This window comes from Coregonus lavaretus (genome assembly GCF_964263955.1).
Source record: "Coregonus lavaretus genome assembly, chromosome: 23".
Taxonomy (NCBI): domain Eukaryota; kingdom Metazoa; phylum Chordata; class Actinopteri; order Salmoniformes; family Salmonidae; genus Coregonus; species Coregonus lavaretus.
Genome location: NC_140010.1, coordinates 2,170,638 through 2,198,473, shown reverse-complemented (window position 1 = coordinate 2,198,473; position 27,836 = coordinate 2,170,638). Strand labels below are relative to the sequence as shown.

General features: G+C 49.2%; 2 protein-coding genes across 2 annotated transcripts in view; one reads left to right on the top strand and one right to left on the bottom strand.

Moving 5' to 3' along the window:
* Window positions 1–14,547, bottom strand: part of miga1 (mitoguardin 1) — a 61,765-nt gene extending 47,218 nt beyond the window's left edge. The window contains exons 1-2 of the mRNA XM_084139545.1: window positions 14,458–14,547; window positions 566–739 (exon numbers count right to left, since the gene is read on the bottom strand). Of these exons, the coding sequence (XP_083995671.1) occupies window positions 566–670 (105 nt within the window). The 5' untranslated portion in view covers window positions 671–739; window positions 14,458–14,547. The remainder of the gene's footprint in view (window positions 1–565; window positions 740–14,457) is intronic.
* Window positions 14,548–17,120: 2,573 nt separating this feature from the next.
* Window positions 17,121–27,836, top strand: part of LOC311150704 (ubiquitin carboxyl-terminal hydrolase 33-like) — a 76,084-nt gene continuing 65,368 nt past the window's right edge. The window contains 1 exon segment of the mRNA XM_084188216.1: window positions 17,121–17,245. The gene's annotated coding sequence lies outside the window, so the exon portion shown is untranslated.

Here is a 27,836-nt window from a genome sequence, read left to right as displayed (position 1 = left end):
CAACATAAAACAAGTGCAGTATTTCTCAATGAATAAATATGCATGAAAACAAGTAGTCTCTCGTTGAATGACAGACTTTTTGAAGAATCTCTACTGTCGACGAAGGGGCCTAGATTCTGCTCCCAACTTTGGCTTGATGTGTGCCTGAACAGCTGAAAAGTCCAAAATGAACAAAAGTCGTCATTATATATGCACAAACTCTTCCGAACTGTTTCGGCTTGGAAGCACGCGGATGCCTTTATGCAACCACAACAACGGCACATAGGGAAGGAGCCCATCTCCTGTTTTTGTAGTGTGAGGCAGCTTGATGTTCAAGTGCACACCCTGGACAGGACGCTTGTCCGTCACACGGCCTTCCCCACAATCCATCTCCTTAATGCTGAGTGCCGAGCAGAGGCATCGAGTCCCATTTTTAGAGTCTTTGGTATGACTCGACCTGGGATCAAACCCACAACCCTCGACCGGGGATTGAACAAACAGATTCAGAGCAGACACTAACCACAAGGCCACTGAGTTGGCTCATATTGTCAATGGTAGATCCTTACCTGTGATGGTAGATTCTTACCTGTGAGAGGGAGTTGTAGAGGGTATGGGGCAGGCTGACCACGCGGATGGCTGCCAGCTGGAAGGACAGCTTGGAGGAGGGGCTAATGAGGGCGTTGTCTGTCATCGTGGCGGTCTTATCTGTCCATCACCCTGCAGTAGGGAACACAGTCCTATCCTCTTCCTTCTTCTTGAGCTGTGGAGGAGAGGACATAAGACTTAGGCTTTAACCTGGAACCAGGGCCTAAAATTAACTTTTTGGTCCACCAGCCACTGTGGCAGGTAGATTATGATTGTTTTTTAACTAGCCAAAATATTTTTTCCCCCCCTACTCAACTACATAACAACAAAACAGATGACCACGCGTTGCAGTGTTTCTAAAACATGAAATGTATTAGTAAGAAGTAAATGTAGTACATTGCTGAATTATTTCATTTAGTCGTCTAATCAAAATATTTTCAGCTGCCCCTTTAAGGGCGGGAGGTTACCGTGGTAACGGGGCCACTCGAGTCCTGTCACATGAAGAATGGCGCCGGAGGAGATGGCTGCCGTTTTACGGGCTCCTAACCAATTGTGCTGTTGTGTGTGTTTTATTGCGTTATTTGTAACTTATTTTGTACATAATGTTTCTGCCACCGTCTCTTATGACAGAAAAGAGCTTCTGGATATCAGGACAGCGATTACTCACCTTGTACTGGATGAATACTTTTTCTTTAACGAGTCGGACGTAAACAATTTTCTTCAGACACCCGACAAGGCCCAAATCCCCGTCATTCGCATGAGAAAGAGAGCGATATCGGGGACGTAGGTCGGGGTGCCTTGTAAGGATCCGACGGCGAGTGGGTAATCTGCCTCTACCATCAGTCCTATTGGCCAACGCACAATCATCGGATAACAAAATAGACTAACTACGATCACGGATATCCTACCAACGGGACATTAAAAACTGTAATATCTTATGTTTCACTGAGTCGTGGCTGAACGACGACATGGATAACATACAGCTGGCGGGATATACGCTACATCGGCAGGATAGAACGGCTGACTCCGGTAAGACAAGGGGTGGCGGTCTGTGTATATTTGTAAACAACAGCTGGTGCACGAAATCTAATATTAAGGAAATCTCAATGCTCGCCTTAGGTAGAGTATCTCATGATAAGCTGTAGACCACACTATCTACCAAGAGAGTTTTCATCTATATTCTTCGTAGCTGTCTATTTACCACCACAAATTGATGCTGGCACTAAGACCACACTTAATGAGCTGTATAAGGCCATAAGCAAACATGAAAACGCTCATCCAGAGGCGGCGCTCCTAGTGGCCGGTGACTTTAATGCAGGGAAACTTAAATCCGTTCTACCTAATTTCTACCAGCATGTTAAATGTGCAACCAGAGGGGAAAAAACTCTAGACCACCTTTACTCCACACACAGAGACGCATACAAAGCTCTCCCTCCATTTGGCAAATCTGACAAACTCTATCCTCCTGATTACAAGCAAAAACTAAAGCAGGAAGCACCAGTGACTCGGTCAATAAAGAAGTGGTCAGATGACGCAGATGCTAAGCTACAGGACTGTTTTGCTGGCACAGACTGGAATATGTTCCGGGATTCTTCCGATGGCATTGAGGAGTATACCACATCAGTCACTGGCTTCATCAATAAGTGCATTGATGACGTTGTCCCCACAGTGACCTTACATACATACCCCAACCAGAAGCTATGGATTACAGGAAACATCCGCACTGAGCTAAAAGGGTAGAGCTGCCGCTTTCAAGGAGCGGGACTCTAACCTGGATGCTTATAAGAAATCCTGCTAAGCCCTCCGACAAACCATCACACAGGCAAAGCATCAATACAGGACTAAGACTGAATCGTGCTACACCGGCTCTGACGCTCGTCGGATGTGGCAGAGCTTGCAAACTATTACAGACTACAAAGGGAAGCACAGCCGCAAGCTGCCCAATGACACGAGCCTACCAGACAAGCTTACTTCTATGCTCGCTTCAAGGCAAGCGACACTGAAGCATGCATGAGAGCATCAGTTGTTCCGGACGACTGTGTGATCACGCTCTCCGTAGCCGATGTGAGGAAGACCTTTAAACAGGTCAACATTCACAGACGGATTACCAGGACGTGTACTCAGAGCATGCGCTGACCAACTGGCAAGTGTCTTCACTGACATTTTCAACCTGTCCCTGACTGAGTCAATAATACCAACATGTTTCAAGCAGACCACCATGGTCCCTGTGCCCATGAACGCGAAGGTAACCTGCTTAAATGACTACTGCCCCGTAGCACTCACGTCGGTAGTCATGAAGTGCTTTGAAAGGCTGGTCATGGCTCACATCAACACCATTATCCCAGAAACCCTAGACCCACTCCAATTCGCATACCACCCCAACAGATCCACAGATGATGCACTCTCTATTGCACTCCACACTGCCCTTTCCCACCTGGACAAAAGGAACACCTACGTGAGAATGCTATTCATTGACTACAGCTCAGCGTTCAACACCATAGTGCCCTCAAAGCTCATCACTAAGCTAAGGACCCTGGGACTAAACACCTCCCTCTGCAACTGGATCCTGGACTTCCTGACGGACCACTCCCAGGTGGTAAGGGTAGGTAACAACACATCTGCCACGCTGATCTTCAACACGGGGGCCCCTCATGGGTGCGTGTTCAGTCCCCTCCTGTACTCCCTGTTCACCCATGACTGCATGGCCAGGCACGATTCCAACACCATCATTAAGTTTGCCGACGACACAACAGTGGTAGGCCTGATCACCAACAACAATGAGACAGCCTATAGGGAGGAGGTCAGAGACCTGGCCATGTGGTGCCAGGATAACAACCTCTCCTTCAACGTGACCAAGACAAAGGAGATGATTGAGAACTGAACCGAGTACGCACCCATTCTCATTGACGGGACTGTAGTGGAGCAGGTTGAGAGCTTCAAGTTCCTTGGTGTCCACATCACCAACAAACTATCATGGTCCAAACACACCAAGACAGTCGTGAAGAGGGCACGACAAAGCCTATTCCCCCTCAGGAGACTGAAAAGATTTGGCATGGGTCCTCAGATCCTCAAAAACGTATACAGCTGCACCATCGAGAGCATCCTGACTGGTTGCAACACCGCCTGGTATGGCAACTGCTCGGCCTCCGACCGCAAGGCACTACAGAGGGTAGTGTGTACGACCCAGTACATCACTGGGGCCAAGCTTCCTGCCATCCAGGACCTCTATACCAGGCCGTATCAGAGGAAGGACCTAAAAATGGTCAAAGACTCCAGCCACCCTAGTCATAGACTGTTCTCTCTGCTACCGCACGGCAAGCGGTACTGGAGCGCCAAGTCTAGGTCCAAAAGGATTAACAGCTTCTACCCCAAAGCCATTAGACTCCTGAACAGCTTATCATGGCTACCCGGACTATTTGCATTGTCCCCCCGCTGCTACTCTGTTTATTATCTATGCATAGTCACTTTAACACTACATGTACACTCAATTACCTCGACTAGCCGGTGCCCCCGCACATTGACTCTGTACCGGTACCCCCTGTATATAGCCTCCCTACTGTTATTACACAGTGACTCTGTACCGGTACCCCCTGTATATAGCCTCCCTACTGTTATTACACAGTGACTCTGTACCGGTACCCCCTGTATATAGCCTCACTACTGTTATTTTACTGCTGCTCTTTAATTATTTTTTTGTTATCTATTTTTTACTTAAAAACTGCATTGTTGGTTAAGGGCTTGTAAGTAAGCATTTCACTGTAAGGTCTACACCGGTTGTAGTCGGCGCATGTGACAAATACAATTTGATTTGAAAAGAGCTGACAAATAACATTTCATGTGTGTGAGATTTGGGATCTGACTAGATCTTCGCCATCTGTTGAAGCAGCTCTCTCTCGATATAGGATTACTATTTATTTGTGCAAATCAGTGGCGACCTGTCATTCAGGTGCCCCACCTGTTTTGAGCACCATCCGTTTGGCAACAAAAATATACAGCAAGAGTCAAATGTTTGGACACACCTACTCATTCAAGGGTTTCTTTATTTTTTACTCTTTTCTACATTGTAGAATAATAGTGAAGACATCAAAACTATGAAATAACACATATGGATTCATGTAGTAACCAAAATAAAGTGTTATAAAATATATTTTCATTTGTTTATTTGAGATTCTTCAAAATGGCCACCCTTTGCCTTGATGACAGCTTTGCACAATCTTGGCATTCTCTGAACCAGCTTCTTGAGGTAGTCACCTGGAATGCATTTCAATTAACAGGTGTGCCTTGTTAAAAGTTGTGGAATTTATTTCCTCCTTAATGCGTTTGAGCCAATCAGTTGTGTTGTGACAAGGTAGGGGTGGTATACAGAAGATAGCCCTATTTGGTAAAAGACCAAGTCCATATTATGGCAAGAACAGCTCAAATAAGCAAAGAGAAAAGACAGTCCATCATTACTTTAAGACATGTAGGTCAGTCAATACAGAACATTTCAAGAACTTTGAAAGTTTCTTCAAGTGCAGTTGCAAAAACCATCAAGCGCTATGATGAAACTGGCTATCATGAGGACCGCCACAGGAAAGGAAGACCCAGAGTTACCTCTGCTGCAGAGTATAAATTCATTAGAGTTAACTGCACCTCAGATTGCAGCCCAAATAAATGCTTCACAGATTTCAAGTAACAGACACATCAACTGTTCAGAGGACACTGCGTGAATCAGGCCTTCATGGTCGATTTGCTGCAAAGAAACCACTACTAAAGGACACCAATAAGAAGAGACTTGCTTGGGCCAAGAAACACAAGCAATGGACATTAGACCAGTGGAAATCTGTCCTTTGGTCTAGAGTCCAAATTGGAGATTTTTGGTTCCAACTGCCATGACATTGTGAGACGCAGAGTAGGTGAATGGATGATGTCCCACCGTGAAGCATGGAGGAGGTGTGATGGTGTGGGGGTGCTTTGCTGGTGACACAGTCTGTGATTTATTTAGAATTCAAGGCACACTTAACCAGCATGGCTACCACAGCATTCTGCAGCGATACGCCATCCCATCTGGTTTTGGCTTAGTGGGACTATCATTTGTTTTTCAACAGGACAATGACCCAACACACCTCCAGGCTGTGTAAGGGCTATTTGACCAAGAAGGAGAGTGATGGAGTGCTGCATCAGATGACCTGGCCTCCACAATCACCCAACCTCAACCCAATCGAGATGGTTTGGGATGAGTTGGACCACAGAGTGAAGGAAAAGCAGCCAACAAGTGCTCAGGATATGGGAACTCCTTCAGGACTGTTGGAAAAGCATTCCAGGTGAAGCTGGTTGAGAGAATGCCAAGAGTGTGCAAAGCTGTCATCAAGGCGGCTATTTTAAGAATATAAAATAACATATTTTGATTTGTTTAACACTTTTTTTGGTTACTACATGATTCATACATGATGTGTTATTTCATAGTTTTGTTGTCTTCACTATTATTCTACAATGTAGAAAAACCCTGGAATGAGTAGGTGTGTCCAAACATTTGACTGGTACTGTATATAATAAAAAGTGACCTGTTTTGCATGTTATTTTGGCATTAATTCGTGTTACAGATCAGTTTGAAACAATATAAAATAATAAAATAAAAATATCCTTCAGTTAATAAAGCCGCTCCGAAATGCAGCTCAGTGCCCAGCTGTGGTGCTTTCCGAGTGGCGCAGTGGTCTAAGGCACTAGAGATCCTGGTTCGAATCCAGGCTCTGTCGTAGCTGGCCGTGACCGGGAGACCCTTGGGGCGGTGCACAATTGGCCCAGCGTCGTCCAGGGTAGGGGAGGGAATGGCCGGCAGGGAGGTAGCTCAGTTGGTAGAGCATGGCGTTTGCAAAGCCAGGGTTGTGGGTTCGATTCCCACGGGGGGTATGAAAAAAATATAAAAAAATGTATGCACTCACTAACTGTAAGTCGCTCTGGATAAGAGCATCTGCTAAAATGACTAAAATGTCATGTAAAATGTGGAGGGGGCAGCCAGCGAAACCACAGAGCGTGGGCGTTGGCAATCTTCTTTAGTTGCGCCGTGATTGGCTCAGTGTTCTGTCACTCATGGGGACACTACATCGCTGCAGAATCTACAGGGAGAGCTAGGCAGTTCAAGCCCCCTCGGGTGCTGCCAGACATTCACATTAGAAGACAAGCAGTCATCATGAATCACGTCGACACTCCACTGGCAAATCCTTGTCATATGAAGAGAAAATGATAGATAAAAACATAATCGGGTGCTCATCGGTTGTATTTTCTTTCTTTAGACCACATAGGCCGAATAAAAATACTTCAAATGTTTCTCTCTCAGTAAAGTTAAGGTCTCAACGTCTTGCTAAATTGATCTAACATCTGAATTTTTGTCGGTTCATTTTTGAAAGTGCTGAAGGATGGCCTACCTAGTCGAAGCTCTTTTGCTTGCACTAGCTTATACTTAATGATACAAGAACAAACATATGAATTTACTGAACATAAATGTAATAATGTTTGTGTATGGTTCAAAAGTCATGCTGGCATTCGTTATTATCGAAGGAGAAATGCGGTTCTTATCAAGTTACACAAATCCACAAGGAGTCAGTAGAGACCATATTTATTTAAGCAAGTCAGCCATGGATTTTGGCCGTAAGTAAACGAGGCTGAATGAACTGTTTCGCTGCCAGACAAGACTCCTCTGATAGCCAGGTGTAGCAGTGGTAAGGTGAGGGACTTCTGTTGGGATGGCTTTATGTAGGCCCTAACAGCTTGGGACTATGCTGTTTGGATGGCTTTATGGAGGCCCTAACAGCTTGTGGTCAGTGTTATAGTGCAATTAATCCATTGTTTAGTGTTGTGTAGTGGCTTTGCTGGCATGCATCTCAAAAAAGTTCTCCCCACCAAGATTAACATGCAAAAAAAAAATTGCCACTGTGTTCAATTAGCAGCTATGAAACAAAACAGCAGAAACACTTTGAAAACAGCTACTGCTGTATTTTTCTAACATGTGCTCCTACTTGACTTACCATTTTTATTCACAGATGTAATGCTCGCACTGTAGAGCCCTGCAAATTGACCACCCGCCAACATGGCTGGTGAAATAGATATTCTTCCCCGCCAATACCTGAATCTACCTGCATTTGGCGGGTGTTAATCGGTAACCTTGGGCCAGGATGAACATACTGACCGCCAGGCTACGTCGGGTTGTCACACACCCTTATGAAACAAGTCCTTGGAGATTTCCGGGCAAGAACACAACTCTTTCTGAATACAATAATTCATTAACAAAATGGTTCATACTCTTGGCCGTTGACAATGAACATAACCACTGGGGGGGAGAAAGGCTAGAGTGGAAACAATTGTGTCAACATGTTAATATCCAGGGAACAGGGATAATATGATGCTGCCATTATTATTAATATTCTCCCCCCTGCCCTGCCCCCCCTATGAATTAAAGCCCCTCCCCCCTCTATGAATTAAAGCCCCTCCCCTCCCACTCCCCCTATGAATTTAAGGCCCCTCCCCCCGCTCCCCCTATGAATTAAAGCCCCTCCCCCCACGTGAATTAAAGCCCCTCCCCCCACGTGAATTAAAGCCCCCCCTCCCGCTCCCCCTATGAATTAAAGCCCCTCCCCCCACATGAATTAAAGCCCCTCCCCCGCTCCCCCACGTGAATTAAAGCCCCTCCCCCCACGTGAATTAAAGCCCCTCCCCCCACATGAATTAAAGCCCCTCCCCCCACTCCCCCTATGAATTAAAGCCCCTCCCCCCACGTGAATTAAAGCCCCTCCCCCCACATGAATTAAAGCCCCTCCCCCCACTCCCCCTATGAATTAAAGCCCCTTCCGGGGGAAGGGGGATACCTAGTCTGAAAGGGACAGGGGGGAGGGGGATACCTAGTCTGAAAGGGACAGGGGGGAGGGGGATACCTAGTCTGAAAGGGACAGGTGGATACCTAGTCTGAAAGGGACAGGGGGGAGGGGGATACCTAGTCTGAAAGGGACAGGTGGATACCTAGTCTGAAAGGGACAGGGGGATACCTAGTCTGAAAGGGACAGGGGGGAGGGGGATACCTAGTCTGAAAGGGACAGGTGGATACCTAGTCTGAAAGGGACAGGGGGGAGGGGGATACCTAGTCTGAAAGGGACAGGTGGATACCTAGTCTGAAAGGGACAGGGGGGAGGGGGATACCTAGTCTGAAAGGGACAGGTGGATACCTAGTCTGAAAGGGACAGGGGGGAGGGGGATACCTAGTCTGAAAGGGACAGGTGGATACCTAGTCTGAAAGGGACAGGGGGGAGGGGGATACCTAGTCTGAAAGGGACAGGGGGGAGGGGGATACCTAGTCTGAAAGGGACAGGGGGATACCTAGTCTGAAAGGGACAGGGGGGAGGGGGATACCTAGTCTGAAAGGGACAGGGGGATACCTAGTCTGAAAGGGACAGGTGGATACCTAGTCTGAAAGGGACAGGGGGGAGGGGGATACCTAGTCTGAAAGGGACAGGGGGATACCTAGTCTGAAAGGGACAGGGGGGAGGGGGATACCTAGTCTGAAAGGGACAGGGGGGAGGGGGATACCTAGTCTGAAAGGGACAGGGGGGAGGGGGATACCTAGTCTGAAAGGGACAGGGATACCTAGTCTGAAAGGGACAGGGGGGAGGGGGATACCTAGTCTGAAAGGGACAGGGGGGATACCTAGTCTGAAAGGGACAGGGGGGAGGGGGATACCTAGTCTGAAAGGGACAGGGGGATACCTAGTCTGAAAGGGACAGGGGTGATACCTAGTCTGAAAGGGACAGGGGGAAGGGGGATACCTAGTCTGAAAGGGACAGGGGGATACCTAGTCTGAAAGGGACAGGGGGGAGGGGGATACCTAGTCTGAAAGGGACAGGGGGATACCTAGTCTGAAAGGGACAGGGGGGAGGGGGATACCTAGTCTGAAAGGGACAGGGGGATACCTAGTCTGAAAGGGACAGGGGGGAGGGGGATACCTAGTCTGAAAGGGACAGGGGGATACCTAGTCTGAAAGGGACAGGGGGAGGGGGATACCTAGTCTGAAAGGGACAGGGGGATACCTAGTCTGAAAGGGACAGGGGGGAGGGGGATACCTAGTCTGAAAGGGACAGGGGGGAGGGGGATACCTAGTCTGAAAGGGACAGGGGTGATACCTAGTCTGAAAGGGACAGGGGGATACCTAGTCTGAAAGGGACAGGGGGGAGGGGGATACCTAGTCTGAAAGGGACAGGGGTGATACCTAGTCTGAAAGGGACAGGGGTGATACCTAGTCTGAAAGGGACAGGGGTGATACCTAGTCTGAAAGGGACAGGGGGAAGGGGGATACCTAGTCTGAAAGGGACAGGGGGGATACCTAGTCTGAAAGGGACAGGGGGGATACCTAGTCTGAAAGGGACAGGGGGGAGGGGGATACCTAGTCTGAAAGGGGCAGGGGGGATACCTAGTCTGAAAGGGACAGGGGGAAGGGGGATACCTAGTCTGAAAGGGGCAGGGGGGATACCTAGTCTGAAAGGGACAGGGGGGAGGGGGATACCTAGTCTGAAAGGGACAGGGGGAGGGGGATACCTAGTCTGAAAGGGACAGGGGGAAGGGGGATACCTAGTCTGAAAGGGACAGGGGGAAGGGGGATACCTAGTCTGAAAGGGACAGGGGGGATACCTAGTCTGAAAGGGACAGGGGGGATACCTAGTCTGAAAGGGACAGGGGGAGGGGGATACCTAGTCTGAAAGGGACAGGGGGGAGGGGGATACCTAGTCTGAAAGGGACAGGGGGATACCTAGTCTGAAAGGGACAGGGGGGATACCTAGTCTGAAAGGGACAGGGGGGAGGGGATACCTAGTCTGAAAGGGACAGGGGGGATACCTAGTCTGAAAGGGACAGGGGGATACCTAGTCTGAAAGGGACAGGGGGATACCTAGTCTGAAACGGACAGGGGGATACCTAGTCTGAAAGGGACAGGGGGATACCTAGTCTGAAAGGGACAGGGGGGAGGGGGATACCTAGTCTGAAAGGGACAGGGGGGATACCTAGTCTGAAAGGGACAGGGGGAGGGGGATACCTAGTCTGAAAGGGACAGGGGGAAGGGGGATACCTAGTCTGAAAGGGACAGGGGGAAGGGGGATACCTAGTCTGAAAGGGACAGGGGGGATACCTAGTCTGAAAGGGACAGGGGGGATACCTAGTCTGAAAGGGACAGGGGGAGGGGGATACCTAGTCTGAAAGGGACAGGGGGAAGGGGGATACCTAGTCTGAAAGGGACAGGGGGGAGGGGGATACCTAGTCTGAAAGGGACAGGGGGGAGGGGGATACCTAGTCTGAAAGGGACAGGGGGGATACCTAGTCTGAAAGGGACAGGGGGAGGGGGATACCTAGTCTGAAAGGGACAGGGGGAGGGGGATACCTAGTCTGAAAGGGACAGGGGTGATACCTAGTCTGAAAGGGACAGGGGGAGGGGGATACCTAGTCTGAAAGGGACAGGGGGAGGGGGATACCTAGTCTGAAAGGGACAGGTGGATACCTAGTCTGAAAGGGACAGGGGGGAGGGGGATACCTAGTCTGAAAGGGACAGGGGGAAGGGGGATACCTAGTCTGAAAGGGACAGGGGGAGGGGGATACCTAGTCTGAAAGGGACAGGGGGAGGGGGATACCTAGTCTGAAAGGGACAGGGGGAGGGGGATACCTAGTCTGAAAGGGACAGGGGGGATACCTAGTCTGAAAGGGACAGGGGTGATACCTAGTCTGAAAGGGACAGGGGGGAGGGGGATACCTAGTCTGAAAGGGACAGGGGGAAGGGGGATACCTAGTCTGAAAGGGACAGGGGGAAGGGGGATACCTAGTCTGAAAGGGACAGGGGGAGGGGGATACCTAGTCTGAAAGGGACAGGGGGGAGGGGGATACCTAGTCTGAAAGGGACAGGGGGGAGGGGGATACCTAGTCTGAAAGGGACAGGGGGGATACCTAGTCTGAAAGGGACAGGGGGGATACCTAGTCTGAAAGGGACAGGGGGGATACCTAGTCTGAAAGGGACAGGGGGAAGGGGGATACCTAGTCTGAAAGGGACAGGGGGGATACCTAGTCTGAAAGGGACAGGGGGGATACCTAGTCTGAAAGGGACAGGGGGGATACCTAGTCTGAAAGGGACAGGGGGGATACCTAGTCTGAAAGGGACAGGGGGAAGGGGGATACCTAGTCTGAAAGGGACAGGGGGGAGGGGGATACCTAGTCTGAAAGGGACAGGGGGGATACCTAGTCTGAAAGGGACAGGTGGATACCTAGTCTGAAAGGGACAGGGGGGAGGGGGATACCTAGTCTGAAAGGGACAGGGGGGATACCTAGTCTGAAAGGGACAGGGGGAAGGGGGATACCTAGTCAGTTGTACAACTGAACGCATTCAACTGAAAAGTGTCTTCCGCATTTAACCCAACCCCTCTGAATCAGAAATGGCATCCTATTCCAGTACTTTAGACCAGGGCCCATTATTCCCTATATAGCGCTCTACTTTTGACCAGAGATCTATGGGCCCTGGTCCAAAGTAGTGCACAAAATAGGGTGGGATTTGGGACACTGCAGCCCAGGCTATTTGGATGTGCTGCTGAGAGTCCAGACATGACACAGGCTGGCCCAGGAATAAACACCATGGGTTACAGCCCAGATAGTACCCTGTTCCCTTTATAGTGCACTACTTTTGTTCTGGTCAAAAGTAGCGCACTATATAGGGACTAGGGTGCCATTTGGAACATACCCACAGACCTTTAACTGCCTCTCAGAATGTACGTGACAGGAGGACAGGGAAACTAGCATGCAGCTTTCAGTCTTACTGAAGAGAGATCCTTTCCTTTGATTTACCACAGAAGAAGAAAGTCTAATAGGAGCAGCAGTGTTTACTGTTTATATTCTGAAGAAAAATATAAAAAACGCAACATGTGACAAATTCAACAATTTTACTGAGTTACAGTTCATAAGGAAATCAGTCAACTGAAATAAATGAGGCACTGGGAGACAGGCCCAGCCATGCAGGCGTTCATCCCCACAAAACGGCTTTATTACAGACAGAAATACTTCTGTTTCATCAGCTGTCCGGGTGGTCACCAAACTTCTTCCATTTAAGAATGATGGAGGCCACTGTGTTCTTGGGGACCTTCAATGCTGCAGACATTTTTTGGTACCCTTCCCCAGATCTGTGCCTCGACACAATCCTGTCTCGGATGCTCTACGGACAATTCCTTCAAAACATCGTTTTCGCTTTGTCATTATGGGGTATTGTGTGTAGATTGCTGAGGAAATGTTTTTTTTAAATCAATTTTGGAATAAGGCTGTAACGTAACAAAATGTGGAAAAAGTCAAGGGGTCTGAATACATTCCGAAGGCACTGTACAGGGAACAGGGTACCATTGGGGATACAGCCCTGACACCCACTGCCTGGTCGCTCCTCCTCGTGGTCTTGCCCTATCAAGACTGATTATCCCGCTGGACTTAATCCGCTCCTGGGATAAAAACAAACACCATCTCTAGAACCGAGGTCTTGACTTAAATCTTCATTCTCCTGCCCACCCAAGGTGGGAATACAACGCACATATTAATATACACTGAACAAAATATAAAAACGCAACATGTAAAGTGTTGGTCCCATGTTTCATGAGCTGAAATAAAAGATCCCAGAAATATTCCAAATGCACAAAAAAACTTATTTCTCAAAATTGTGCGCAAATTTCTTTACATCCCTGTTAGTGAGCATTTCTCCTTTGCCAAGATAATCCATCCACCTGACAGGTGTGGCATAGCAAGAAGCTGATTAAAATGCATGATCATTACACAGGTGCAGCTTGTGCTGGGGACAATAAAACTGCACATTTTAGAGTGGTCTTTTGTCACACAAGACAATGCCACAGATGTCTCAAGTTGAGGGAGCGAGCAATTGGCATTCTGACTGCAGGAATGTCCACCACAGGGGTTGCCAGAGAATTGAATGTTCATTTCTCTACCATAAGCTGCCTCCAACGTCATTTTAGAGAATTTGGTCCAACAGGCTTCACAACCGCAGAACACCTGTATGACGTCGTGTAGGAGGGCGAGCTGTTTTCTGATGTCAACACCCCATGATGTATGGGCAGGCATATGCTACGGACAAACAAACACAATTGCATTTTATCAATGGCAATTTGAATGCACAGCGATACCGTGACGAGATCCTTAGGCCCATCGTCGTGCCGTTTATCCAACCGCCATCACCTCATGTTTCAGCATGATAATGCACAGCCCCATGTCGCAAGCACCTGTACACAATTCCTGGAAGCTGAAAATGTCCCAGTTCTTCCATGGCCTACATACGCACCAGACATGTCACCCATTGCGCTTGTTTAGGATGCTCTGGATCAATGTGTACGACAGCGCGTTCCAGTTCCCGACAATATCCCCTACCTACATGTCCAAATTACCTGGACTAACCTGTACCCCCTGTATATAGCCTCATTGTTATATTGTGTTAATTACATTTTTATTTGATTTAATCTATTTTCTTAAAACTGCATTGTTGGTTGAGGGCTTGTAAGTAAGCATTTCACGGTAAGGTCTACACCGGTTGTTTTCGGCGCAAGTTAAAGCAGGTGTCCTAGCTCTGGAATATCCTAGAATATCCTAGATCAAAAACACGGAACGGTTGCGGATCCCGGAGGAGAGGTTTGATACCAATCGCACATACCCATGCAATGTTACTAGCTAGCTCAACAAGCTAACTAACTAAATAGCTACCTAGCTGACATTAGCGAATGTAAATTCAATACACTTAAAGTGAGGACTCTTACGTAAAACACATTGTCAGTTAGGCCTACATGTATATAGTTAAGTGGCTGCGACAGCCTTGATAAATAAAGCTAAATGAATAGCAGAAAAAACAACATGTACCTTCAAGGCTTCGGTATGTTCCTCCCAACACCAGCCTCCTCCCTCTCGCTGACAAAGCTGCAAATCTCCAATCAGCCAAGTCACGATTCTGAACGGAGCTTTTCTTTCCGGTGTCGCTTTCAAAATTAAAGCCTAGCGGAAGGCTTTGGAAATGTTCCTACACAGTCAACCTATATCGAAGTCTTCAATCTATTTATAGTAAGGTTGTCAAACTTATTCCATGGAGGGCCTAGTGTCTGCTGTTTTTTTTTTAAAACCTTTCAATGAAGACCTAAACAACCAAGTGAGGGGAGTTCCTTACTAATCAGTGACCTTATTTCATCAATCAAGTACAAGGGAAGAGCGAAAACCTGCAGACACTCTGCACTCCACGGAATGAGTTTATCACGTGATAAATAGGGCCACTTACGTAGGCCTTTGTAAAGTCACATCATAACGGTCTCAGACGGAGTTTGGCAAACCCTGCTCTAACCGACAGCAACAGTATGGGTAGGCTAGTCTACATGATGAGATAATTATGGATAACGGCAGTGAAGCATCATGTCACTAAGTCACCTGCTATTTATTGGAAAGGAGGATCAAGAACCATGCACTTTCACCACCCTGTGAAGTTCATCATTACATAATTTTTTACATTTTAGTCATTTTAGCAGACGCGCTTATCCAGAGCGACTTACAGTTAGTGAGTGCATACATTTTGGTTCCTTTTTTTTTTTTTTTTTTTCATACTGGCCCCCGAACCCACAACCCTGGCGTTGCAAACGCCATGCTCTACCAACTGAGCTACATCCCTGCTGGCCATTCCCTCCCCTACCCTGGACGACGCTGGATGTGCGCCGCCCCATGGGTCTCCCGGTCGCGGGCGGCTACGACAGAGCCTGGATTCGAACCAGGATTTCTAGTGGCACAGTGGCCTTAGACCACTGCGCAACTCGGGAGGTTTTTAACACACAGAGAATACTGTAGTCTACTGTATTCAACACACAGACAATACTGTAGTCACTAAGTCACTATTTTACCTTCATAAAGACACTTGCTATTTATTGGAAAGGAGGATCAAGATCACCATGCACTTTCACCACCCTGTGAAGTTCATTATAACATATTTCATCTGTAGCCTAATAAACTGCATGGTTTCCCGAGTCGCAGTGGGAGGACCACACACCATATCATCCCGTGACTCCAAATCTATTTCAATTTGTTTACTGGTCAGCGCTTGGGCTGGCATTGTGCAGAATCTGAATTTTGTTATCCCACTCTTGGTCGCCAGGTGGCGCAGCAACACCCGTTTCCACACAACCAGAAGACGGCCGTTTCGTCAGAAGGCGGATCCGCTCCTTGCCTTTTGGCGAATCCATTTGTGGTTTCAGGGTGGGTGGGAAAGGAGTTGGGTGCAGTTGAATCAGTGAAGGTAACCTGTAGTGGACTTGTGATATTTGTTTGTGTTTCTTCTGACCAGAGGGAGTGGGCACGCTGTGTCGCGCAACTTGGGTCAATATCTGTTTCTTGCTTTGCTCTTAGGAACAGGGAACCATTGAAAGTAGTGATTTCTGGGGTAGCGTTAAGTGTAGAGGTGGAGCAATTGAAGTTGTAGATTCCTGGTGTTTGTGATGCCCGCCGTTTGGTGCGAGGCAGACCCGGTGGTGAGTGAGGTGAAACAGAGGAGTCACTGTCAGTCCTTTTGAGTCAGAGTCATTACCCGACAAAGTCAAGTTAGGATATATCAGTTATCCTGTTAGAGCTTTTGTGCCGAATCCACTGCGGTGTTTCAGGTGCAAAGTTTATGGTCATGTTGCAGCAGTTTGTAGGAGGGAGATTCCAAGATGTGGGAAGAGTGCAGGAGGGCATGGGATAGAGGATTGTGTAGTTTCAGTGCATAAAGTTGTGTGTCTACTGTGGGAGTGCCCATGTTGCTGGGGATCGGAAGTGTCCGGTGCAAGTGTCATATGCTGAGGCAGTGAAGAAAGTAAAGGAGGATGGTTCAAGGATCCTGAGAGGATCCCTGTGAGTAGTAGATCTGTGCCAGCACAGAGGGGTAGACCAACGAGTGATATATATTTTTAAATTTTAGTCATTTAGCAGACGCTCTTATCCAGAGCGACTTACAGTTAGTGAGTGCATACATTTTCATACTGGCCCCCCGTGGAAAACGAACCCACAACCCTGGCGTTGCAAGCGCCATGCTCTACCAACTGAGCTACGGGAGACTTGCATATATGCTTCAGTAAGGTTGTCTTCTTAGCGTTCATAGCAATGGTTATCAACTGTAGTATTTGGATATACGAGATTTGACTTCAGACGAGTTACAGGGTGTGTTGAGTGGTGGTTTCCCGTCCTCGCAGGCCATTGGTGCAGGAGCAGATGGAGTCACAGTAGTGGAATGGGGTAGTGGGGTTTTAATGTGTAGAGTTAGATGGAAGGGTGTTTTTTAATTATTATAATATATACATAATAAATATTTATTATTATTATTATTTATGTATTACTTTTTTATTTTGTATCACAAAGTATAATGGATTTATATTATAGTCCAGTTGGGAGCGGTAATGCAACATATTGGGTGCCAACCGCCGTTAAACTCCAAAGAAGAAGAAGAAGAAGAAGAAGAAGAAGAAGGCGGCTCCTCAACCTGGAAGTTGTGCATTACGAACGAACGGTTTCTCTTTAAACGGTTAAATTTCGAAGGCTCACAGTTTGAAGTAATGTCAAGGATAGATCTTGAGCCGGTGTATTAGTGTTAGAACATAACCGGATCGTTTCTTCCTTCCTATAATTTCCAAACGTGCAGGTAAGAGCCAAGGGGTTATTTTCGGTGGTTGCTGCAGACACGAGAAGCCAGCAGCAGTTTACGTTTACTAGCTAAACTAGCTAACGTTAGCATGACAGCTTCATCCACCTGTCAATCTATTATGTTCCCATCAAGACAGTTATTGTTAGCTAGCCTGAATCGCTGTAATAATGTTCAGATAACTCTGTTTGATTCACATCGGGATTGAATTGGACCTAAAAACATATTTCACATCGACTGGTTAGCATGTTGGCTAGTTAGCTTACCGGGCCAACTGCCTTTGGCCGTTAGATTAGCTAGCCTCAGCCGGTGAACTGGCGCACCGACTGAACTGCAGGTAATGTCCGCCCCGTGTGCCAATTTATGGTTGAATAGCTAGCAGCTAACTAAATACATTACTTCCAGTTGCTAGCAACTGTTTTGACATGCTGGTTGTTACTTAGTTAACTGGTCTGAGAAATGTAAGGGACTAGCAGCAAAAGGGATGTTCATTTCTTTTTGTATGAATCAGTTTGAAGTCTAGTGCTCGGTTCAGAACAAATGCCCCGCCCAGCATTTGGCTATGCTTGATCATTCTGATTAATTTATTAATTGATGTATATCAAGTTTCATTGTGAAAATTGAGTAATATTGGAGATTATTATCTCATGAATTGATGAGGCTTTGGGTGAAAAACCTATATTCTCTGAGGATCGGATTGGTGGTGGTTGTTGCAAGGGTGTGTATATGTATATATATATATGTATGTATGTATGTATACGTGTGAATTCAGACCCCTTGACTTTTTCCAAATTTTGTTACATTACAGCCTTATTCAAAAATGGCTTTAAAAAAATGTTTTTCGCATCAATCTACACACAACACCCCATAATGATAAATAATAATAATATGCCATTTAGCAGACGCTTTTATCCAAAGCGACTTAAAGCAAAAATGGGTTTTTAGAAATTTTTGCAAATGTATTACAAATAAAAAAACGGAAATATTACATTTACATAAGTATTCAGACCCTTTACTCAGTACTTTGTTGAAGCACCTTTGGCAGCAATTACATCCTCGAGTCTTCTTGGGTATGAAACTACAAGCTTGGCACACATGTATTTGGGTAGTTTCTCCCATTCTTCTCTGCAGATCCTCTCAAGCTCTGTCAGGTTGGATGGGGAGCGTTGCTGCACAGCTATTTTCAGGTCTCTCCAGAGATGTTCGATCGGGTTAAAGTCCGGGCTCTGGGTGGGCCACTCAAGGACATTCAGAGACTTGTCCCAAAGCCACTCCTGCGTTGTCTTTGCTGTGTGCTTAGGGTCGTTATCCTGTTGGAAGGTGAACCTTTGCCCCAGTCTGAGGTCCTGAGCACTCTGGAGCAGGTTTTCATCAAGGATCTCTCTGTACTTTGCTCTGTTCATCTTTGCCTCAATCCTGACTAGTCTTCCAGTCCCTGCCGCTGAAAAACATCCCCACAGCATGATGCTGCCACCACCATGCTTCACCGTAGGGATGGTGCCAGGTTTCCTCCAGACATGAAGCTTGGCATTCAGGCCAAAGAGATCAATCTTGGCTTCATCAGACCAGAGAATCTTGTTTCTCATGGTCTGAGAGTCCTTTAGGTGCCTTTTGGCAAACTCCAAGTGGGCTGTCATGTGCCTTTTACTGAGGAGTGGCTTCTGTCTGACCAATCTACCATAAAGGCCTGATTGATGAAGTGCTGCAGAGATGGTTGTCCTTCTGGAAGGTTCTCCCATCTCCACAGAGGAAGTCTGGAGCTCTGTCAGAGTGACCATCGGGTCCTTGGTCACCTCCCTGACCAAGACCCTTCTCCCTCGATTGCTCAGTTTGGCCAGGCGGCCAGCTCTAGGAAGAGTCTTATTGGTTCCAAACTTCTTCTATTTTAAAGAATGATGGAGGCCACTGTGTTCTTGGGGACCTTCAATGCTGCTGAAATGTTTTGGTACCTTTCCCCAGATCTGTGCCTCAACACAATCCTGTCTCGGAGCTCTACGGACAATTCCTTTGTCCTCACGGCTTGGTTTTTGCTCTGACATGCACTGTCAACTGTGGGAGCTTATATAGACAGGTGTGTGCCTTTCCAAATCATGTCCAATCAATTGAATTTACCACAGGTGGACTCCAATGAAGTTATATAAACATCTCAAGGATGATCAATGGAAACAGTATGCACCTGATCTCAATTTCGAGTCTCATAGCAAAGGGTCTGAATACTTATGTAAATAAGGTATCTGATTTTTATTAGTAATAATTTTCAACAATTTCAAAACCAGTTTTCGCTTTGTCATTATGGGGTATTGTGTATTTTTTTAAAGAGCCATTTTAGAATAAGGCTGAAACGTAACAAAATGTGGGAAAAGTAAAAGGGGTCTGAATACTTTCCGAAGGCGCTGTGTGTGTATATACAGTACCAGTCAAAAGTTTGGACACCTACTCATTCAAGGGTTTTTCTTTATTTTTACTATTTTCTACATTGTAGAATAATAGTGAAGACATCAACTATGAAATAACTAATGTAGTAACCAAAAAAGTGTTTAACAAATCAAAATATATTTTATATTTGAGATTCTTCAAATAGCCACCCTTTGCCTTGACAGCTGTGCACACTCTTGGCATTCTCTCAACCATCTTCACCTGGAATGCTTTTCCAACAGTCTTGAAGGAGTTCCCACATATGCTGAGCACTTCTTGGCTGCTTTTCCTTCACTCTGCGGTCCGACTCATCCCAAACCATCTCAATTGGGTTGAGGTCGGGGGATTGTGGAGGCCAGGTCATCTGATGCAGCACTCCATCACTCTCCTCCTTGGTTAAATAGCCCTTACACAGCCTGGAGGTGTGTTGGGTCATTGTCCTGTTGAAAAACAAATGATAGTCCCACTAAGCCCAAACCAGATGGGATGGCGTATCGCTGCAAAATGCTGTGGTAGCCATGCTGGTTAAGTGTGCCTTGAATTCTAAATAAATCACAGACCGTGTGACCAGCAAAGCACCCCCACACCATAACACCACCTCCTCCATGCTTTACGGTGGGAAATACACATGTGGAGATCATCTGTTCACACACACACACCGCATCTCACAAAGACATAGCGGTTGGAACCAAAAATCTCCAATTTGGACCAAAGGACAGATTTCCACCGGTCTAATGTCCATTGCTCGTGTTTCTTGGCCCAAGCAGGTCTCTTCTTCTTATTGGTGTATTTTAGTAGTGGTTTCTTTGCAGCAATTCGACCATGAAGGCCTGATTCACTCAGTCTCCTCTGAACAGTTGATGTTGAGATGTGTCTGTTACTTGAACTCTGTGAAGCATTTATTTGTGCTGCAATCTGAGGCTGGTAACTCTAATGAACTTATCCTCTGCAGCATAGGTAACTCTGGGTCTTCCTTTCCTGTGGCAGTCCTCATGAGAGCCAGTTTCATCATAGCGCTTGATGGTTTTTGCAACTGCACTTGAAGAAACTTTAAAAGTTCTTGAAATTTTCCGGATTGACTGACCTTCCTGTGTTAAGCCAGTTTGTTCTGTGAAGGGAGTAGTACACAGCGTTGTACGAGATCTTCAGTTTCTTGGCAATTTCTCGCATGGAATAGCCTTCATTTCTCAGAACAAGAATAGACTGACGAGTTTCAGAAGAAAGTTATTTGTTTCTTGCCATTTTGAGCCTGTAATCGAACCCACAATTGCTGATGCTCCAGATACTCAACTAGTCTCAAGAAGGGCAGTTTTATTGCTTCTTTAATCAGCACAACAGTTTTCAGCTGTGCTAACATAATTGCAAAAGGGTTTTCTAATGATCAATTAGTCTTTTAAAAGTATAAACTTGAATTAGCAAACACAACGTGCCATTGGAACACAGGACTGATGGTTGCTGATAATGGGCCTCTGTACGTCTATGTAGATATTCCATAAAAAATCAGCCGTTTCCAGCTACAATAGCCATTTACAACATTAAATGTCTACACTGTATTTCTGATCAATTTTTAATGTTATTTTAATCGACAAAAAAATTGCTTTTCTTTCGAAAACAAAGACATAACCTTTGAACTGTAGTGTGTGTGTATATATAAGTAGCAGCAGCAGCGTATGGAGTTTAGTAGTCAGGGTGGCCATTTGATGAACTGTTCAGCAGTCTGATGACTTGGGGTTAGAAGCTGTTAAGGTGCCTTTTGGTTCCAAACTTGGTGCTCCGGTACCGCTTGCAATGTGATAGCAGAGAGAACAGTCTATGACTTGGGCGGCTGGAGTTTTTAGGGCCTTCCTCTGACACCACCTGGTATAGAGGTCCAGGATGGCAGGAAGCTTGGCCCCAGTGATGTACTGGGCCGTACGCACTACCCTCTGTAGCGCCTTGTGGTCGGATGCCAAGCAGTTGCCATACCAGGCGGTGATGCAGCCAGTCAAGATGCTCTCGATGGTGCATCTGTAGAGCTTTGAGGATCTGAGGGCCCATGCCAAATCTTTTCAGCCTCCTGAGGGGAGAAGAGGCTTTATAGTGCCCTCTTCACGACTGTCTTGGTGTGATTGGACCATGATAGATCCTTAGTGATGTGGACACCGCTCCTCTACAGCCCTGTCGATTTGAATGGGGACGTGTTCAGTCCTCCGTTTCCTGTAGTCCACGATCAGCTCCTTTGTCCTGGAGAACCTTGAAGTGTTCTTATCAGCTGTGTAAAGTGCATTTATTAGCGTGCGTGTGAGTCAGAGAGAGAGAGAGAGAGAGAGAAGACTATGGCTGGGACCTATGCAGACTGATAGTTGTGCTGACCTGAGGAAACACTATTGATCTGTAAAGGATTGGACCTGACCTGTCCTGCTGGACCATCTATCTAGTGTTATCGCTCACTCTCACCGTGCTCCCTGGGTTGGGCTGTAGAGAGGTACTGTCTCTCACCGTGCTCCCTGGGTTGGGCTGTAGAGAGGTACTGTCTCTCACCATGCTCCCTGGGTTGGGCTGTAGAGAGGTACTGTCTCTCACCGTGCTCCCTGGGTTGGGCTGTAGAGAGGTACTGTCTCTCACCGTGCTCCCTGGGTTGGGCTGTAGAGAGGTACTGTCTCTCACCGTGCTCCCTGGGCTGGGCTGTAGAGAGGTACTGTCTCTCACCATGCTCCCTGGGTTGGGCTGTAGAGAGGTACTGTCTCTCACCGTGCTCCCTGGGTTGGGCTGTAGAGAGGTACTGTCTCTCACCATGCTCCCTGGGCTGTAGAGAGGGACTGTCTCTCACCATGCTCCCTGGGTTGGGCTGTAGAGAGGTACTGTCTCTCACCATGCTCCCTGGGTTGGGCTGTAGAGAGGTACTGTCTCTCACCATGCTCCCTGGGCTGTAGAGAGGTACTGTCTCTCACCATGCTTCCTGGGTTGGGCTGTAGAGAGGTACTGTCTCTCACCATGCTCCCTGGGTTGGGCTGTAGAGAGGTACTGTCTCTCACCATGCTCCCTGGGTTGGGCTGTAGAGAGGTACTGTCTCTCACCATGCTCCCTGGGTTGGGCTGTAGAGAGGTACTGTCTCTCACCATGCTCCCTGGGCTGTAGAGAGGTACTGTCTCTCACCATGCTCCCTGGGTTGGGCTGTAGAGAGGTACTGTCTCTCACCGTGCTCCCTGGGTTGGGCTGTAGAGAGGTACTGTCTCTCACCGTGCTCCCTGGGTTGGGCTGTAGAGAGGTACTGTCTCTCACCATGCTCCCTGGGTTGGGCTGTAGAGAGGTACTGTCTCTCACCGTGCTCCCTGGGCTGGGCTGTAGAGAGGTACTGTCTCTCACCATGCTCCCTGGGTTGGGCTGTAGAGAGGTACTGTCTCTCACCATGCTCCCTGGGCTGTAGAGAGGTACTGTCTCTCACCGTGCTCCCTGGGCTGGGCTGTAGAGAGGTACTGTCTCTCACCGTGCTCCCTGGGTTGGGCTGTAGAGAGGTACTGTCTCTCACCGTGCTCCCTGGGTTGGGCTGTAGAGAGGTACTGTCTCTCACCGTGCTCCCTGGGCTGGGCTGTAGAGAGGTACTGTCTCTCACCATGCTCCCTGGGTTGGGCTGTAGAGAGGTACTGTCTCTCACCGTGCTCCCTGGGTTGGGCTGTAGAGAGGTACTGTCTCTCACCGTGCTCCCTGGGTTGGGCTGTAGAGAGGTACTGTCTCTCACCGTGCTCCCTGGGTTGGGCTGTAGAGAGGTACTGTCTCTCACCGTGCTCCCTGGGTTGGGCTGTAGAGAGGTACTGTCTCTCACCGTGCTCCCTGGGTTGGGCTGTAGAGAGGTACTGTCTCTCACCATGCTCCCTGGGTTGGGCTGTAGAGAGGTACTGTCTCTCACCATGCTCCCTGGGTTGGGCTGTAGAGAGGTACTGTCTCTCACCGTGCTCCCTGGGTTGGGCTGTAGAGAGGTACTGTCTCTCACCGTGCTCCCTGGGTTGGGCTGTAGAGAGGTACTGTCTCTCACCATGCTCCCTGGGTTGGGCTGTAGAGAGGTACTGTCTCTCACCATGCTCCCTGGGCTGTAGAGAGCTACTGTCTCTCACCATGCTCCCTGGGTTGGGCTGTAGAGAGGTACTGTCTCTCACCGTGCTCCCTGGGCTGGGCTGTAGAGAGGTACTGTCTCTCACCATGCTCCCTGGGTTGGGCTGTAGAGAGGTACTGTCTCTCACCATGCTCCCTGGGATGTAGAGAGGTACTGTCTCTCACCGTGCTCCCTGGGCTGGGCTGTAGAGAGGTACTGTCTCTCACCGTGCTCCCTGGGTTGGGCTGTAGAGAGGTACTGTCTCTCACCGTGCTCCCTGGGTTGGGCTGTAGAGAGGTACTGTCTCTCACCGTGCTCCCTGGGCTGGGCTGTAGAGAGGTACTGTCTCTCACCGTGCTCCCTGGGTTGGGCTGTAGAGAGGTACTGTCTCTCACCGTGCTCCCTGGGTTGGGCTGTAGAGAGGTACTGTCTCTCACCATTCTCCCTGGGCTGTAGAGAGGTACTGTCTCTCACCGTGCTCCCTGGGCTGGGCTGTAGAGAGGTACTGTCTCTCACCATGCTCCCTGGGTTGGGCTGTAGAGAGGTACTGTCTCTCACCGTGCTCCCTGGGTTGGGCTGTAGAGAGGTACTGTCTCTCACCGTGCTCCCTGGGCTGGGCTGTAGAGAGGTACTGTCTCTCACCATGCTCCCTGGGTTGGGCTGTAGAGAGGTACTGTCTCTCACCGTGCTCCCTGGGTTGGGCTGTAGAGAGGTACTGTCTCTCACCGTGCTCCCTGGGTTGGGCTGTAGAGAGGTACTGTCTCTCACCGTGCTCCCTGGGTTGGGCTGTAGAGAGGTACTGTCTCTCACCGTGCTCCCTGGGTTGGGCTGTAGAGAGGTACTGTCTCTCACCATGCTCCCTGGGTTGGGCTGTAGAGAGGTACTGTCTCTCACCGTGCTCCCTGGGTTGGGCTGTAGAGAGGTACTGTCTCTCACCGTGCTCCCTGGGTTGGGCTGTAGAGAGGTACTGTCTCTCACCGTGCTCCCTGGGTTGGGCTGTAGAGAGGTACTGTCTCTCACCGTGCTCCCTGGGTTGGGCTGTAGAGAGGTACTGTCTCTCACCGTGCTCCCTGGGTTGGGCTGTAGAGAGGTACTGTCTCTCACCGTGCTCCCTGGGTTGGGCTGTAGAGAGGTACTGTCTCTCACCGTGCTCCCTGGGTTGGGCTGTAGAGAGGTACTGTCTCTCACCGTGCTCCCTGGGTTGGGCTGTAGAGAGGTACTGTCTCTCACCGTGCTCCCTGGGTTGGGCTGTAGAGAGGTACTGTCTCTCACCGTGCTCCCTGGGTTGGGCTGTAGAGAGGTACTGTCTCTCACCGTGCTCCCTGGGCTGGGCTGTAGAGAGGTACTGTCTCTCACCATGCTCCCTGGGTTGGGCTGTAGAGAGGTACTGTCTCTCACCATGCTCCCTGGGCTGTAGAGAGGTACTGTCTCTCACCGTGCTCCCTGGGCTGGGCTGTAGAGAGGTACTGTCTCTCACCATGCTCCCTGGGTTGGGCTGTAGAGAGGTACTGTCTCTCACCGTGCTCCCTGGGTTGGGCTGTAGAGAGGTACTGTCTCTCACCGTGCTCCCTGGGCTGGGCTGTAGAGAGGTACTGTCTCTCACCATGCTCCCTGGGTTGGGCTGTAGAGAGGTACTGTCTCTCACCGTGCTCCCTGGGTTGGGCTGTAGAGAGGTACTGTCTCTCACCGTGCTCCCTGGGTTGGGCTGTAGAGAGGTACTGTCTCTCACCGTGCTCCCTGGGTTGGGCTGTAGAGAGGTACTGTCTCTCACCGTGCTCCCTGGGTTGGGCTGTAGAGAGGTACTGTCTCTCACCATGCTCCCTGGGTTGGGCTGTAGAGAGGTACTGTCTCTCACCATGCTCCCTGGGCTGGGCTGTAGAGAGGTACTGTCTCTCACCATGCTCCCTGGGTTGGGCTGTAGAGAGGTACTGTCTCTCACCGTGCTCCCTGGGCTGGGCTGTAGAGAGGTACTGTCTCTCACCGTGCTCCCTGGGTTGGGCTGTAGAGAGGTACTGTCTCTCACCGTGCTCCCTGGGTTGGGCTGTAGAGAGGTACTGTCTCTCACCATGCTCCCTGGGCTGTAGAGAGGTACTGTCTCTCACCGTGCTCCCTGGGTTGGGCTGTAGAGAGGTACTGTCTCTCACCATGCTCCCTGGGTTGGGCTGTAGAGAGGTACTGTCTCTCACCGTGCTCCCTGGGTTGGGCTGTAGAGAGGTACTGTCTCTCACCATGCTCCCTGGGTTGTAGAGAGGTACTGTCTCTCACCGTGCTTCCTGGGTTGGGCTGTAGAGAGGTACTGTTTCTCACCGTGCTCCCTGGGTTGGGCTGTAGAGAGGTACTGTCTCTCACCATGCTCCCTGGGCTGTAGAGAGTTACTGTCTCTCACCGTGCTCCCTGGGTTGGGCTGTAGAGAGGTACTGTCTCTCACCGTGCTCCCTGGGTTGGGCTGTAGAGAGGTACTGTCTCTCACCATGCTCCCTGGGTTGGGCTGTAGAGAGGTACTGTCTCTCACCATGCTCCCTGGGTTGGGCTGTAGAGAGGTACTGTCTCTCACCGTGCTCCCTGGGTTGGGCTGTAGAGACGTACTGTCTCTCACCATGCTCCCTGGGTTGGGCTGTAGAGAGGTACTGTCTCTCACCATGCTCCCTGGGCTGTAGAGAGGTACTGTCTCTCACCATGCTCCCTGGGTTGGGCTGTAGAGAGGTACTGTCTCTCACCGTGCTCCCTGGGTTGGGCTGTAGAGAGGTACTGTCTCTCACCATGCTCCCTGGGTTGGGCTGTAGAGAGGTACTGTCTCTCACCGTGCTCCCTGGGTTGGGTTGTAGAGCGGTACTGTCTCTCACCATGCTCCCTGGGCTGTAGAGAGGTACTGTCTCTCACCATGCTCCCTGGGTTGTAGAGAGGTACTGTCTCTCACCATGCTCCCTGGGCTGGGCTGTAGAGAGGTACTGTCTCTCACCATGCTCCCTGGGTTGGGCTGTAGAGAGGTACTGTCTCTCACCATGCTCCCTGGGTTGTAGAGAGGTACTGTCTCTCACCGTGCTCCCTGGGTTGGGCTGTAGAGAGGTACTGTCTCTCACCATGCTCCCTGGGTTGGGCTGTAGAGAGGTACTGTCTCTCACCGTGCTCCCTGGGTTGGGCTGTAGAGAGGTACTGTCTCTCACCGTGCTCCCTGGGTTGGGCTGTAGAGAGGTACTGTCTCTCACCGTGCTCCCTGGGCTGGGCTGTAGAGAGGTACTGTCTCTCACCGTGCTCCCTGGGTTGGGCTGTAGAGAGGTACTGTCTCTCACCATGCTCCCTGGGCTGTAGAGAGGTACTGTCTCTCACCATGCTCCCTGGGTTGGGCTGTAGAGAGGTACTGTCTCTCACCGTGCTCCCTGGGTTGGGCTGTAGAGAGGTACTGTCTCTCACCGTGCTCCCTGGGTTGGGCTGTAGAGAGGTACTGTCTCTCACCGTGCTCCCTGGGTTGGGCTGTAGAGAGGTACTGTCTCTCACCATGCTCCCTGGGTTGGGCTGTAGAGAGGTACTGTCTCTCACCATGCTCCCTGGGTTGGGCTGTAGAGAGGTACTGTCTCTCACCATGCTCCCTGGGTTGGGCTGTAGAGAGGTACTGTCTCTCACCGTGCTCCCTGGGCTGGGCTGTAGAGAGGTACTGTCTCTCACCATGCTCCCTGGGTTGGGCTGTAGAGAGGTACTGTCTCTCACCGTGCTCCCTGGGCTGGGCTGTAGAGAGGTACTGTCTCTCACCATGCTCCCTGGGTTGGGCTGTAGAGAGGTACTGTCTCTCACCGTGCTCCCTGGGTTGGGCTGTAGAGAGGTACTGTCTCTCACCGTGCTCCCTGGGCTGTAGAGAGGTACTGTCTCTCACCATGCTCCCTGGGCTGGGCTGTAGAGAGGTACTGTCTCTCACCGTGCTCCCTGGGTTGTAGAGAGGTACTGTCTCTCACCGTGCTCCCTGGGTTGGGCTGTAGAGAGGTACTGTCTCTCACCGTGCTCCCTGGGTTGTAGAGAGGTACTGTCTCTCACCGTGCTCCCTGGGTTGGGCTGTAGAGAGGTACTGTCTCTCACCGTGCTCCCTGGGTTGTAGAGAGGTACTGTCTCTCACCT